This window comes from Carlito syrichta, unplaced genomic scaffold (assembly GCF_000164805.1).
Source record: "Carlito syrichta isolate Samal-C Ts95f unplaced genomic scaffold, Tarsius_syrichta-2.0.1 Scaffold239811, whole genome shotgun sequence".
Classification (NCBI taxonomy): domain Eukaryota; kingdom Metazoa; phylum Chordata; class Mammalia; order Primates; family Tarsiidae; genus Carlito; species Carlito syrichta.
This window is the reverse complement of record NW_007183907.1, coordinates 204850-221908: the sequence shown is the minus strand read 5'-3', so window position 1 is coordinate 221908 and position 17059 is coordinate 204850. Positions and strand designations below refer to the sequence as shown.

Below are 17059 nucleotides of genomic sequence, written 5' to 3'. Positions count from 1 at the left end.
CTCCAGTCAGGGTGGCCATCATCAATAACTCAAAAAACAACAGATGCTGGAGAGGATGTGTTGAAAAGGGAACACTTCTACACTGTTGGTGGAAGTGTGAATTAGTACAGCCTCTGTGGAAATTGGTATGGAGATTTCTCAAAGAACTGAAAGTAGATCTACCTTTTGATCCAACAATCCCACCACTAGGCATCTACTCGAAGGATCAGAGGTCATTATGTAAAAAAGACGACTGCACTCACATTTTAATCACAGCACAATTCACATTTGCAAAGATGTGGCATCAACCTAAATGCCCATCAACTGACCAGTGGATAAAGAAAATGTGGTATATATACACTATGGAATACTATTCAGTTATCAAAAATAATGAAATAATGTATTTTGAAGCAACTTGGACAGAACTGGAGAACATCATCCTAACTCAGGATCAGAAAACCAAATACCACATGTTCTCACTTATAAGTGGAAGCTGAACTAAAGATGTGCACAGACATAGAGGCTGGTGAAATGGACACTGAAGACTCAGAACGGGAGAGGTGAATGGGTGGGACACATTTGAAACCCAGACCAAAAACTATTTGTACACTCTAATGTTATTGAAATAAATAAAACAAAATACCTGCTATTTATATTACTGAAGGCTTTCCTAAAAAGCTGTGTTCATAATTTTTATAAAAAACTCAAATTCTTAACTTTTCGTTGAATATAAACATATATAAAGAAAAGCGCAAATTTCTTAAGTATGCATCTTAATGAACTAAATGGAATACTTCTACATAACCAGGACCAGCTCAAGAAACAGAACATATCTAGCATGCTGGAAGCCCCTTATCCTTCCTTCCAGCCACTACTCTTGCTCCAAAGATCACCGTCCCGACTTCCAACAGCATTGACCAGTTGTGCCTGTTTGGGGATGGGACATAGATTGATTTACACACAGGCATATGTTTTTCTGTGTCTGCTTGCTTTTGTTCAACACTACATGTGTGAAATGTGTTCACATCATTGCACATGATAGTGAATTGTAATTGTACTCTGAAGTCTGCCTGTGTCAAGAGGTCCTATGGTGAATATTTTTGAAGAATTAAAATCAATTTTCCTTTCTTTCTCTCTCTTTTTTTTTGTAGAGACGCAGTCCTGCTATGCTTGCCCAGACTCGTCTTGAACTCCTGGGCTTAAGCAATCCTCCCCACTTTGCCTCCCAGAGTACTGGGATTATAGGCATGAACCACTATGCCTGGCCAATATTTTTCTTTTCTTTTTTAAACATCAAACATTCACTGCTCTCCCATATTCTGTTCCCAACTTGTTATTCTTTTACTATGGCCATTCTTAATCGTTAGTGAGCATTGGGATTGGGATCCCCTGAAGGGTTTGCTAGCACACAGACTACTGCCTCGACCCCAGAGTTTCAAATTCCGAAGGTCTGGGTTAGGGACTGAGAATTTCCATGTCTAACAAGTTCCCAGGTTGCACCAATGCTACTACTCTGGGGAGCACTCTTTGAGAGCAAGTTCCTGAGAATATAATGAATTTTTAAAATAAGTCCTATCTGTCTCCATTTCTTTTGTGTAACTATGTCATTTTTTTATTTAAGGTGGGATTTTTAGATAAGTGTCCTCATGGGGACTGCCCACAAATTTTCCACCACAGGGAGGACAGCATCACATATGTGGTGAGGGGGACATCCAGCTCTATGAGAGGCTGAATCTGTGAGCTCCTTATCAATGTGTGAAGATGTAAGAGCCATTTTCAGAACATCCCTCCTCCACATTAGATGTATTGAATTTTACTGCTAAAAATTTGAAACTCTTTGTAATTTGGCATGCAGCCAGGAAAAATAAAAGCTAAAAACACTGCCTGAGCATCAGGAAAGGCCCAGGTCATATCATGAGTACATCAAATCCTGTGAACAAGAACTCCTTAAGAATAAAACTTAAAGACTAAAAGTAACAGACCATCCCTACTGCATATTCTTCTTGAACAAAATCTAGACACTCTCCAACCACATGTGGCTCAAGAGTACTTGCAATGTGTCAAGTCTGACTTGTGGTGAAAGTGTAAAGCATGCATTGGGTTTCATAGACCTAGCTCACATACACGAAGAATTTACAATATTTAATATATCTTCTCTAACTTTTAGTGTCAACTACATTTTCTCATTGCTATATTATATTTTGAATATGTTTGTTAAATAAAATTCATAATTAAAGTTTCCCCTTTTTATTTTTTTCTTTTTTAAGGTGGTTTTTAGAAGATTTAAAATTGTATATGTTGTTCTCATTGGTGGCCCATGTTTATTTCTATCGGACAGTACTGTTCTAGAGAGTTTTGTATTAACCTGGTTTACACAAATAATGACATGTTTATTTGCAGAGCAGAATTATGAAGATGAGAAATTATAGCTTGCCCAAGGATCACCCATTAGAGACTAGAAAATCTATTTTGGCTTATAGAGAAATGCAAATAGTGATAGAAATGACTGGGAGGAAAAGACTAACTAGAGAATGTTCCAGGAAGGGATTAGAGGAAGGAGAATGGCAAACTTGTAACAGCTATCCTAACAATTTTATACCCAAATGCTATCCAATGGTTGTAAAACAGTGCTTCATGCTGATTTGATCCAAATTTCTTAGTCTGGTATTCAGAGTCCTTTATAATCAGGGTTCTACTGCAGCAACTAATAAATGAGTGGATGATGGATCCATCATTTAAGTCAAGTGGGTTTATTCAAAAATAGGAATTTTGATATCCTACTTCTAGTCTTTCATGGATGCTTTTCTTCCCAACTGGAGTGGCTCAAATCTCATCTTCTCTATCCACATTCCTAAGACAATCCCAAGCACAGGTGTTCTTCAACCCCAAGCTCCTTTGACCTTGTTCAGGGTAATTTTTTTCTTTGGGGGTTTCATTCTGTCACCCAGGCTGGAGTACAGTGGCACAATCATGGCTCACTGAAGCCTCAATCTCCTGGGCTTAGGTGATCCTCCCACTACAGCCTTCGAAGTAACTAGGACTATAAGACAAGTGCCACTATGTCCAGTTAATTTTTCTTATTTTTATTTTTTGTAGAGATGGGGAATCACTATGTTGCCTAGGCTGATCTTGAGCTCCTGTGCTCAAGTGATATTCCCACCTTAGTGTCCCAAAGTATTCTTTTTTTTTTTAGAGATGTCTGTTTATGTCATTTGCTCACTTTTTAATGGTGTTATTTGCTTTTTTTCTTGCTGATTTATTTGAGTTCTTTGTAGGTTCTGGATATTAGCCTTTTGTCAGGTGTATAGTTTGTAAGTATCTTCTCCCATTCTATAGGTTGCCTATTTGTTCTGTTGATTATTTCTTTTCCTGTGCAAAAGCTGTTTAGTTTAATTAAGTCCCATTTAGTTATTTTGTTTCAGTCACATTTGTTTTGGGGGTTTTAACCCTAAATTCTTTGCCTAGGCCAAAGTCCAGAAGAGTTTTTCCTAGATTTTCTCCTAGGACTTTTATGGTTTCAGGTCTGCCATTTAACTCTTAAATCCATCTCAAGATATTTTTTTGTTTATGAGGACAGCTAGAGATCAAGTTTCATTTTTCTGCATGTAGCTATCTAATTTTCCCAGCATCATTTGTTGAATAGAATGTCCTTTCCCAGTATATGTTTGTTGTCCACTTTGTCAAAAATCAGTTGGTTGTAAGTATTTGAGTTTATTTCTGGAGTCTCTATTCTGTGTCTGCTCTTGTACCAGTACCATGCTGTTTTGGTTACTATAGCCTTGTAGTATAATTTGAAGTCAGGTAATGTGATGCCTTCAGCTTTGTTCTTTTTGTTTAGGATTGGGCTTAAGCAATCCTCCCCCATTTTTGATTCCATATGAATTTTAGGATTGTTTTTTCTAATTTCATGAAAAATGACATTGGTAGTTTGATAGGGATTGCATTGAATCTGTAGGTTACTTTGTGCAATATGGTCATTTTAACAATGTTGATTCTTCCAATCCGTGAGCATGAGGTGTTTTTCCACTTGTTTGTGTCCTCTACAATTTCATCAGGGTTGAATAACAAGAATTTGAATTCAGCAGTCCTTTCCACAGCTGCTCCTCCTAAATAACAAAGAGTTATTTCCCTTTAAGGTGACTCCACTTGGTACTTCTGTAGGTTAGAGGATAAACACAGGCCACCTTGATACTCTCTTACGCTTCTGTTTATTTAAGCCTCTTCCCTCCCTCTTGGTCCCTGCTCTGGGCCATCCTCTCCTGTTCTTAGCTGGTTGCAGACCAGTCTTTAACAACTAGCTATTGTCATTACTCCAGGTAGTCTCAAGTGGGATTCTTTCAAGGAGCTCTGCATTTTTGAAAGTCTCAGAAGACAGAAGTTGCAAGTTCCCAAAGAAACAAGTGCTCCCCTGGAGCCTGTGTGGGGAGAGGGTGGGTGCTTGGAACAAATGGCCTTATCTGGTGTCTTCTTACTCTCTCAATCACAGCAGTCAGCCCGATCATGTGACTTTTTTTTCTCCCCAGTGAGAGAGGGAGTGGTGGGATAGTGTGGGAGTAGCAAAGAGGCAGGTGAGGTGGTACCAGGCTAAAGTGATGTGGTGTTCCAGACAGAGGGCTAGCCCAAAGTTTTTGTTGATTCTATTTGCAAAGGTGCGGTCTCAGGTAAGGACCACAAAGTAAGAGATGATCACAAATGTGTGTTTGAGGATTATCCAGTCCTTACATTGTAAATGCTTAGGGTAAGTTACTTCTTGTCCTTTTTCATAGATATTAGAACATCAGAGGCTGCTAGTTAATAAACTACTTTCATTATCTTTCTGGAAAATTTATCAATGTATTTCTCTACTATAAACAGTTATGATATTCTGCCAGTATATTATAGATGGGACTACTGCAATATTTTTTAAATATGGAAACTTTACATAGTGTTTGGAAAATTAACTTCCCTCTTTGAAAGTGACACTTTCTACCTCCACCCTGCCATCCTGAGAGACTGGCAGGGCTCCAAGACCTTGCCGTACTGCTGCAGACATGCCCTTTCTAATTAGCTGATACCAATGCCAGTTATTGTGTGTTTTGAATATTGCTCCAGATTTCCTTATGACTACTTTATTCACGCTATTCAAACACCAATTATTTGAGCAGTTTAAGGATCAAGTGAAAATGTGATCACAGAGAATTGGGATGGAGAAAGAGAACCTTGTATTTAGGCAAAAATCAGTTCCAAATCTATTTTAAGACTTTGTTCTGATGTGCAGCAAGGATACTAACTTGAATAGCTAACATTCAAAAGGCAAATAAACCATCCAAATAGCCATGTGTATAAATGCATATGTTAGTGTTATGGACTTTGTTTTTGTGTCCTATCCACTCCCCGTACCAAATTTGTATGTTGAAGACTTAACTCCCAAATGTGATGGTACTTGGAGATCAGTCTTTTAATAGGTAATTTAGTTTAGATGACATTGTGAGGGTGGGGCCCTCATGATGGAATTAGTGCCATTGTAAGAAACATGCACACACACTAAGGAAAGTCTATGCAAGAACACAGTCAGTAGGCAGCTGTCTGCAATCCAGGAAGAGACCCCTCACTAGGAAGCAAATTGACCAGCACCCTAGAGCTATGAGGAACAAATGTTGTTTAGACCACCAAGTCTATGGTATTTTGTGATGGCAGCCCAAGCAGACTAATACAGTCAGTCACTGCATTAAGAAAATCTATCATAATGATTTCTGGAACACATAGTTAAACTTATTCTAAAATAGTAACAGGTTAAAATAAAATCATTCTATAAATTGAAAATAACACTTTCAAGTTAATCCTAAGTATACTTCCCAAGATCCTCATAAAATAACATCTTACGGTATTTTTTTTTAACATATTTTTCTTAATTTATGAAGCAAAACATTGTCCTCATTATACAGACACATCTATATACATCATTTACTGTAATACAATATGTCACCTGATGTTTTTCCTATCACCAGGTCATATTTGAAAATGAAACTTACTTAACTTGTTTTGCCCTGTATGACTAGGCTATTCTCCTCTTTAACTTTTTATAAGTTCTTTGGCCCATTATCCTCCAGCCTATGTACAAGTTTCATGAGTGGTGTATATTTTGAAATAACTAAAAAGGTCACTGTTTTAAAAAATGGATCTAAAGTAATGCCAAACTTCTTAAAATAATTTTTGCAAAAAGCACTTTAGAAATACTTCAAGTACATATGCACATTAAAGTTAGATGATGAACTAGCAAGAACCACAAAGTGAGTTAGACTCTTTCAAGTTATGTAAAAGTGACACACATTGAGGTTGCCTCCATTGTTAGGAGAATTAATGAATGAGGAAACCATTTTATTAGGTCCAAGAACTGGACCTTCTAGGAGGTAACGGCTGCTCAAACATTTTCTCTAGAGACTCAACAACTTCTCTAACAGTTACCTACTCAGAGGGCTGATAGATTCCTTTCAAAATTAAGCTCATATTAATCATCCCCAGGAGATAATCAATATTAACACTCTCATGTCAAGCCACTTTAGTGTCTGTTGGCCAAACTATAGGTCTTTCCAAGACCCATCACTCATTAATCATCTAGGGAACAGGTTTTAAGGTTCTATGGTACAAAACATGGTAATTTCTTTTCCCAACTTGCCCTTTTCAGTGGACAGAAACTTTCCCCAATGTTCCCTAATTAAAGGCAGTATGGTCTGAGAGAGCCCCAAATAGGAAGTCTTGAGAATAGGGTAAGCATCACATTTTTGCTACTAAGTGGTGGGAACTAGATTAGTGAATATCGTGTCTGTCTTAGTTTGGGGTCCCCCAAACCAAATCCAGAGACAAAGTTGTGTATACAAAAGATTTACTGGGAAAGTGATCTCATGAAGCACAGGTGAGGTGTGAGGAAGTGGGACAGGAAAGGGCAGACAGCCAAAACAGGAAATTAACGAGTGGGTTAGTGCTGAGGGAAACTGGGCTCCTTTCCTCTAAGAGATGTATAAAGTGCATTCAGAATTGTTTCTGAAGAGTGAGGAAACTGAGGTATTTATCTCCTAAATCTTTTGGGTCCAGAGTTGGGTATTAACTCCTGGGTATATCTGGTCCGTCCAGGGCAAGAATACACTCAGAGTCTTAGAAAGCAGCTTAACTGCTGGAAGCATCTGCTGCAACGTCAGGGGTAGTGTTCAGGGATGTAGGTGGGGCACTGTTGGTTTCAAAGCTTAGTTGGCATGGGCTGTCTCTGTTCTTACTACACTGCCGCTAGACAAATCTATCCTCTCTAAATCTCAGAAGTGGAGGGGGGCTGAGAAGGAGTAAAAGAAAGGAAGGGAGAGGATCCAGCCTTCAGACCTCTACTGTAATAACAATTTATAATTTTTTTGGAACGGCCAAAACTTGGACTCAATTTGAATGTTCAATAATAGGAGCAGTAGTAAAATAACTTGTAGTAGATCCACATACTGAACCACTCTGCAATCATCCCTATTTTAGAATTATATTCAATACCATGGGGAGAGTTAAAAAGAAAACTGAAAAACAACAAAAAAGCAAGCACATGAGAGGACGCAGGCTCATGATTAGGCCTCCATTCTTGCTCAGTTGGATGGATTTGTGGATCCTTCTAGATGTGAGGAACAAATTGGTGCTTAGAAGAAGTCATTCAGGTCTTTGAACCTCACATGAAGTTAGTAACTCCCACAAATAATCTAAATGCTTCTCTCGATCTCCAAACACATGCCTTTACATTTGGAAATTAAAGGTTTCAGTTCTGATCCAACAGGGTGTGTGTTGTCTCTGTCCTTGAAGACTTCATCCTTGAAGTTCTTGGATCTCAGCAGCAACAGGTAGCCACACTCTCCATGTATCTGCCTACAAACAACTCAGACACAGAAGGAGAAGCACTTATGAATCTGGAGACTGATACTGTCTACTGCCTCAACTTCTCCATGAAACAAAACAACTGAGAAGTGGTGAACAAATGCCAGACTGTGACTGGGCTCGGAGTTAGGGCTGCAAAAGCCCTTCTCATTTTTCCTACAGAGAATTCTCTCTTGCTTGTAAAGTTACAATGACCATTCATTATCAGATCAAATTAAGCCAACGTGTAAATAAAACACTTGTATAATCCCAGATTTATAGATGACCTTTTTAATAGACTTCTTAGCCCATTTACATTTAGAATCATAGCTACTTTTCATGCCTGTGGCATGGTAAGATTTTTTTTTTAATATCAAGAAAGCCTGCAGTATGAGACTTAGCAAAAGAGAGGTAGTCAGATTAGAAAGAAGTCATAAGGATGGAGGTCAAGGATACTGAAACAGCCAAGTCACAGACAACAGAAAATAAGAGCAGATTTTCCTTTGTTTACATTGCCAAAGGGGAAAAATTAACTTGATGGAAAGGGTAATTAAGCATTTCTTTTTCCATCATGGTCCAACCCTGCTTCATATCCAGCTGTTCTGTTTTACATTGTGATGATTCTTCATTGAGTCGCTGAGGAAAAGATGGTCAGTGTGGCACTGATGCACACCACAGTACTTCCCCCACTATTAACCTTCCTTTTATTAGTACACAGTGAAAAAAAAAAAAAAACTCAGTGAGAACTTTCCACCTCAGGCAGGTGAATTATGAAGAAAGAATAGGAATATTTACAAAGAAGTATTGTCCAGAATAAAGAAATAATTTGAACAGATCATCAGATTAATGTTTTAAAGTATCTTAGAGAGATTATCTGGCTCAATATCCTCAGTTCCTAAGTGCAGAAATCAAGGTTATGTAAGGTGAATGGACTTCCCTAGAGCTGTAAGCTTTGTAGTTCCAAATTCTAAATCACAACCCCAAGCTAATGTCCATCCCGTCATGACTGAGTCTCTTATTTGCTGGTATTTTCAATAATGATTTGCAGAAGCGTGTCACCTCAATGTAGGAATGAGCTGCTCTGTGCAAATTTACTATTTGAAATTTGGGTTTTCTAATAGAAATCAAATTAGTTGTGCATGATGGTGTCTTTCTAAGCCCTGCCTGAAAGACTGTTAGTATGAGTTGACTATCCTTAATTCAAAAATCCAGAATCTGAAGCACTTCTGGTTCCAAGAATTTTAGTTAAGGAATATCAACCTGTCCCTGGATTCTGTAACTCAGGGAATGATCGGCCACCTTTTAATGGGGGTTAATGAGAGCATAATGAAGACAAATGACCAACCACAGCTCATTTGGGCCTCCTGACACTCAGAGCAATGTCCTTTCTGTGGGCCCAGTTATCTTTCGGGTAAATATAGTTCAGCCTTGTATATCCATCTTCCCTGGGACCAAACACAGTTCACATCATCAACTTCTGAATACTCTGGGTATGTGCTGCAGAATATATTTTTCCTATACAAAGGAATGGCCATTGCAATATTTCAGTGAGACCTTTATCAGCTGCAGAGATTCTAGGTTATTGTGGATGAATACATGGTTCAGATGGAGGAAAAATTACTTTTTCCTAATTGCTTCACATAATAGGCCAGGGATTCTAATGAACAGGCCAGGATAAATGTTTTGCTTGGTATAATCAAATTAGCTAACAAGAATCAAAGAAAACCCAGGTGATTGTGTTTCTGCACAACTTTTGCATCAAGCTCTGATACTCATGTGTAGACATTTACAGATTACAGAGAAAGAGTATTTTGTGTGTAGGTTTTTGTGTATTGCATTTATTTTGTTCAGACCCATTAGAACTTATACAGCAAAGTGAACCCCCTGTCGCCACTCCAAATAGTAGTCAGGGGGTACCTCTCTTACTAGATGCATTTTATAGACTTCTTCACTTGAATAGTTACCTTCAAAGACAGTTAATCACCTATTCGGTTTTAGACTTTATATTTACTCTAATTTTGGTACAAAATGTCTTTTGCCAGCTGGATTGTCCTTCTTGTTTATTTAACACAGTATTTGTTATAATCCTGTATTTGTTGGTTATTTCCTCAAGTCAAATCTACCTTAAGAATTCAAGATTTGCCATCATTGGTGAATTCATGGAGCGGCCTCAGACTCAGTAGTTAACTTCTCAAAAATCATCCAGAAGACCTTTTATAAAATGACAGTGTCACTGGCTTTGAAACATACATTTTTAGTTCTTTTTAACCTTGGTGGGTTCATGGGTTCCTATGAGAACATGATGGAAGCTAGCCCTTCCTAGAAAAATGAGCATATGAGGATATACACACATTTTGCATGTCTTTTTAAAAGGGTTTGTGGACCCCTAGAGCATACCCAGGTATCCTCTAGGATTAAGAACTTTTGTTCTAAGGAGAGATATTAGAAAGATATGGTATTTATTTTTATTTATGGCTTAGATATTTGTATTAAAAATTCAATGATTTCATCATTTGTCATCACAGCTTAAATCCCTACATGTACTATTCTGTGTAGATATGTGTAATTAACTTTCTTAAAAGTGACCTACTTTTTGGATTTTCTGTTTTATGAGGTTTTCAATTTTATTTTAATCTATTTTAAATATTCCTTTAAACCTTTTTCAACTTTCTAAATGAGGATTTTTTTAAAAATTTATGAAAGTGTATCCTTTTTATTCTTGTTAATCTTAAAAGCATATCTATCTATAGACATTTGGCTTGAATGTTTGATTTAATATTTGCATTTGAAAAAATTCTTTAAATATGACATTGACCTTAAAGATTTTGAAAGTCAAAATCTACATATAAATTTAATTCCAGTTCTCTGCTATTAAAATAACATTGACTGAATCTCAGAATCAAGTGATAACTGTTTTACATTTTTTGAACATTATCAAATGATGATTTTTAGAATTTAATAAAATGCAAATCTAAGTTGCTGTAAGAATTTTGTATATGCAATTACATTTTCCATGGTAGAACTTACATAAAAATAGTAAAGTCTTTTAGATACTGTATAAACCAGTTTCAGTCCAGTCAAGCTGCTGTAACAAAATATCATATACCAGGTGGCTTATAAACAACAGTAATTTATTTATTATAGTTCTGGAGACTGGAAAGTCCAAGGTCAAGACACTAGCAGATTTGGTGTCTGGTGAGGGCCCACTTTCTGGCTCATAAATATTGCCTTCTTGCTGTGTCCTCATATGGTGGAAGGGGCAAGGGAGGTCTCTGGGGCCTTTTTCTCAAGGCACTAATCCTGTCCATGAGGGCTCCATCCTCATGATCTAATCACCTTCCTTCTTTTTGGAAGGACACAAGTATTCAGACCATAACAACTACATATGTTTTCCCTCTCTATCATTATAAATAATAATATCAGATATATATATATGGTGCAGTTTTCATCACTGCCTAAGCAGCCAACCTATACTGCCATTTTAAACCCACAACTAGGCACAATGGAATGGGACCCATGATTTAAAATATACTAGGCTTGCTAAAGTTTATGAGGCTAGAAATTCAGATAGTCCTATTAGCAGAGTAAATTCAGTGGAAACAATCTTTATAGTGACCTGGTTATTGTGAATGTTGTCATGGGCTCATATAGTACCTTTTAGCCTACTTTATTGATGTATGTAGCAGCAGAACCATTTCTGGAGAAAAGGCTCACAGGTATGATAGAGTGAACTTGTAAGTTTGATAATGTGTCATATCAATATGAAATCCTTGTTATTACATAAAGACATGTATACATAAAGACATGTGCACATAGAATATACTGAAATGACATTTCTAAGATGCATATTCTTTCAAATATTTAATTTCTAAAATCAGGACACATCTAAGAATTGATGATGTGTTAGAGTTCAGTAGGCAACATTTTTTCTAATACTGCACAAAATAATAATGCAAATAACAATGCATCTTGGGTTCAATGAAATGCATTATATAGAAACATAACATTATATAGAGTTGATATAGAGCACATAAGATCAGAAGGTGCCTTAATAATGTTAAAGCAACTCCCCAAGAAAATTGAAATCAAAGAGGCAATTAATTTGCTAAAGATATGGATTTTAGTTAAAAAAACAAAACAAAACAGGTACAGTTCAGTGATTAATTTTTAAAGTGCTTTTCACTCATCTTATGTGAATCATTAGACTATAAACTTGTAAACAGAATGTAAATCGCCTTTTAAGAGACATTTCGTATGCAATATTTGGTGCAGAAGCATAATGTTTATGTAAATTAGAGAGAATAATGAATTACTGTTCAGTGTAAATGAATAAATTTTAGCTACATGCAAAATCTTGGATAATCTTAAAACACTAATGTTTAAGAGAAATAAGTGCACAAGACTAAATATTGAAGAATACTATTTTTTACAAACAAGTAAAACTAAAACACTTCCAGTTTGAAATTTAGTCTGATCCAGAGAGTAGCTTTTTCATCATTATTTATTTTCATTGTTAATATGGAAGGCAGTATTAAAAGAATTTTTTTTAGTCCACATCTTAGCTCCAAAATTAAAAGAGCATATTTTAATGGGAGCTGGTTTTAAACAATTTGACATGAGCGAGATAACAATTTGGAAAATGTGTCTGTGCTCAGTTTTGCTTCCAAATTTGGACTTTTAAACTTATTGTCAGTCTCAGAAAGAAATAAGAAGCAGTGCAGATAATTAAACATTTGCCTTGGGGGAATTATTTGCAGTTAATTAAAACCACACACTTCGGGTGTATACTTGCTTCACTGGTTATTAAATTTGAATCATATGTTAACTACCCAGGTTTCTCACTTGTCCATCAAATGTTGCTTGTGGCAGGTTCAAGAAACAAACTGTCTCATAATATTCCAAACTTTATTGTTTAAAGCCATCTCCTGTTTTGAGAGAAAGAGAAGGAGGAGAGAGAAGGGGAGGAGGGAGAGGGAAACAAAGAAAGAATGGTTTATTTCAGATTTCATATGACTCAACTCTGTTAGGGTGTTAAAACTCAACTGAGAGAAGCAAATTCAGTAGAGAAACTGTTTGTAAGTAATCAAGGTGTTGCTCTACCATCTCCAGCTTTCTCTGAGGCCCCTTGCCCACAAGATAAGTCAATGGCTTTCGTATACCTTTGGCTTTCTTCTCTTTCATCTGCATAAAAACTGTCTACTAGACCGTAAGCTCCATGAAGGCAGAAATTTGGTGTTCCGTTTCCTGTTTGCACTCCAGAGTTAAAAAGAGTGCCTGGTATATACTTGGTCTATAATAAGTTTTTGTAAAATGAATGAAAGGCCTATTTGCTGTTTTCGTCCTGATCCATTCACAGTCTCTTTTCAACGCTTTTTTAAAGGACCTCCAGAGAGGCCTCAAACATTCAACAAGGGGCCCTTTCTAGCTTTGTAATAGACCATGGTCACAGAATCCTTTTAGCTATGATATTTCCTGTAAACATATCCTATAACAAAAAAGATAAGTGTATGCTGATTCTATGTTTAAATGTGCTGTGTGAGGGAGGGAATGACATTGCAGGGACCAGACGGTCTGCATTCCCTCGTTGCTATTGTTCTACTGTTACGGTTCCTGAGGAAGATTAACTTAATTACCACCGGATTTCAAGGCTCTATATTTGACTTTTTCAAGGACTCAAGGCGCCCATATGTGAACAACCACAGTAATGGAAGCATTAAGAACATTAAAATTAGATAGTCCTTTAATCTTCTCTGTTTTGCCTTCCCTTCCTATCCTTTCCTACAATTCTAAGACATCTACTGATGCATAAAGCCTGCTTATGTTTCCTCCTTTGTTGCAAAAAGATGTCCCAGCCACATCTCTACCTTTGTAAGCTTTGTGCAGATATCTTATGCAGTGCTGTAAGAAAAGCTTATTTATTGATGGACATTTAAGAATTTTAATGGTTACTTATAAAAATATAATGAGTTCTGGTTTTCCCAAATATAAATCTCTCATGTTAGTGCTAGAAGCTGCTCTATTTCCCAGTTAATTAATGCTAGCTAAAGGTTCTGCTTGTTTGTTCTTAGAGTCTGCAAAGGATGACAATGAAAGTACAAAAGACAATGAAGTAACAGATTGTTCTGTGTGTGACCAAGATCATCCCAATGGTAAGTTGTGAGACCCTTTATCAGTTATCAATTATTGCTGTTGTTGTTGTTTTCTCCTTGCTGGGGTATATTACACTTTTTATTTTATTTATTTTTTTTTTATTTTTTTGAGTTGGAGTCTCACTCTGTCACCCAGACTGGAGTGCAGTGGCTGCTCCAGGCCACCGCAGCCTTGCCTGCTGGGCTCGGCGATCCTTCCGCCTCAGCCTTCCGAGTAGCCGGAATTACAGGCGCATGCTAATAAAAAGAAGTTTTGACTTTTTCTGGAAAAAATGGAATTCTGATAATATTTTACTAGTACAAATCTCAACTAATTGGTAGCTGTTATCTTTATTGGGGCTTTTGCTCTCCACACTGCCCACAACTCATTATTTTTGTACCAGACTGGTTTCATTTATTTTGTCTATTGTTACCTGCCTGACTTCTATAAGCACTGGGTTTACAACTACTGAAATGAATGTGTGATAACAATGAGAGTAAGTATCCTCACTGGACAACATGGAGAATAAATCCAGGAGAGTAAATCTCCATATTCTTGGAAAACCAACAAGATAGAATAGAACAAACAGAAATGAAGCAATCTGTAGAAAAATAACAGAAAAATTTCCCTGATACAAACCAGTTCCTCCACCCCAAACATGAGAGTACACATTATATTTACTGGCAAAGATAACAAAAAACTCAAATGAGAACACAGACACCTATGTAGCCTCATGGAATTTCTGAATATAAGTAATAAAGAAAGGCTTTTTAAACATGTAAGTCAAAATCAAGTTATAAGCAAAATCATCAGAATCAGATTAGCTTTAGCCTTCTTCCTCCACAATCCTAAATGCTAGAAGAAAATGAAGTAACATTTCCAGAGCTCTAAAGGACAAAGTTTCTATATATAGTGAAGTTTTTATTCATGCATGAAGTCAAGAGTAATATTTTCTCAAGAATACAAAGATTAAGAAAATAGAACACCCAGGTATCCTTTCTGAATAAACTAACAGACATCCTGAGCAGAAATAATAAAAATAGAAAAAAGGCAAAATTCAAGACTGAGAAAGGTACAGTGGGAAGGAACTATACGATAAGGAACTAACTAAATGTATGAAAATGTGGAAGTAATTATTTTCTATAAAATAATTTTGAAATAACTACTCAAAATTAGCACCAAAGTATATTACCTATATATATGTTTTTAACTTTAAAATTTATAGTATAAGTTGGTTTAAAATCAGAAAGACAAAAGAAAGGTTTGCTTTCAATAGTGAAAGTCTAAATAATTTAGACCATTTCTCTCTCTAAAAACAACTAGACAAAAAATATATACAGGGGTGCCAAAAAAAACTGTGTACACATTTTAAGAGATGTTATCTATGTACTACTTTTTGAAGTTGAATTGGATAACTACAGCAATGTGTAGTATGATATTCACTCAGCCATGCTTCTGCCATTTTGTTTGATTGTCCTGCCTGTCACATGGTGACATTTGATTAATGTCATCTTTTGAGTGAGCATGATAGTTAAAATATGTATATAGTTTTTGGCACTCCCTGTATATAATTATATGTGTTATATATATTATTTGATTGTATTATGTATCACATTATAATATATTGCATATTATTCTATGTTAAAATAATGTTATTTTCTATATTAATAGGTATTGCTAAGATTATTACTAATAATCTATATTAATCATAGTATTCTACATTCCATATTACTAAAACATAATATAATATAGTATTCACATTATTATATAGTATAGATGAAGAGAGAGAGACTGTTTAAAGACATCTGTGAACTAATAAGATAGTGAAGAATTGTCAAGCTAAATTCTGGGAAATGATGAATTTCCAGATATGTGAACCCCAAATTTGGAACTGTTTTTTACCTTAGGATGTTTGCTGATTCTACACAAAGTGTCTGAATTCCATTACTAAAAAAAGGCAAGGGACCCTGAAAACCCCCCTGTACTGTGGCAGGAAGAATGAACCAGCAGTAGACTGGTCTTCTGAAAGACTGCTACCTGGCTTCAAATAATTTTAATCTCCAAATTAAATTAAGACGAGTCCTGATTGCTGGTCTCCTCCAGGCACCTAGGACAAACTAGTATAAAATATGTACTAGGAGAAAAAAAAAGTGTTGTTGTCGTCAAATTATTTGCATAAATAATTTGTAATATATAAGGTTCAGCACATACATATAAAAAACAGCCAGAAAAAAATGAGGAAATAAGGTAACATGGAAAGTAAGACAAAAAGTCAGGAGAAGCCCATATAAACTGAAAAGATTAGCATTGTAAACATAAAGTAGCAAATAATTACCTTGAATATGTATAAGGAAATAAAGATTGAAATTTCAGTTGAGAACTGGAAATTCAAAACAAAAATAATTTTAAAAAGAGAGTCTAGAAACAAAAGATGTTATAACTGAAATTAAGAATTCACTGAATGGATTTATGGGTTTACAACATATTAGGCATAAGTGAAAAAGAACTTGTGAACTACCAGTTAGGTCAGAATAGTATATCTAAAATAAAAATGTAGGGGAAAAATTAAGATGGCAAACACTAAAGAAAGGGAAAAAGAGACTGAGGATCTAATTTAAAAAGTCTATCACAAGTTTAATTAGAGTCCTAGACAGTATGGAAAGAATTGGGCAGAATAAGTATTTGAAAAAATTACGATGAGAAATGTCCTACATTGACAAAGGACATCAGGCCAAATGTTCCATAAGTCCTTTGAACTCCAAGAAGAAAGAATAAAGATAAATCCACAACAAAGCACATTCTAGTAAAACTACTAAAAGCCAAAGATAAAGAGAACATCCAAAAAACAATCTCCAAACACTTGGACTGATAACTAAGCCTTTACCACAAAAAAGCTGCAAATCAAGAATTCTAAACCGGGATGGGGGGAATATGTTTCAAGAATAAAGGTCAATGGAGGACATTTTGGGCCTCCCCCTCCAAAAAAAGGCACAGTTCATCACCAGAGAATTCTAGAGTTCTGTAGGTAGAAAGATACTAATCCCAGATAGAAGGTTAAAGAGGGAGGAAGGAATTAAAAGCAAAGTAAAGAGTA

The 17059-nt window shown here is 36.0% G+C and overlaps 1 protein-coding gene across 1 annotated transcript in view; it reads left to right on the top strand.

Annotated features, from left to right (window-relative positions):
• MACROD2 (MACRO domain containing 2) overlaps positions 1–17059 on the top strand; it is a 161452-nt gene that overhangs the window by 66088 nt on the left and 78305 nt on the right. The window contains exon 3 of the mRNA XM_008051866.2: positions 13905–13985. Within this exon, the coding sequence (XP_008050057.1) occupies positions 13905–13985 (81 nt within the window). The remainder of the gene's footprint in view (positions 1–13904; positions 13986–17059) is intronic.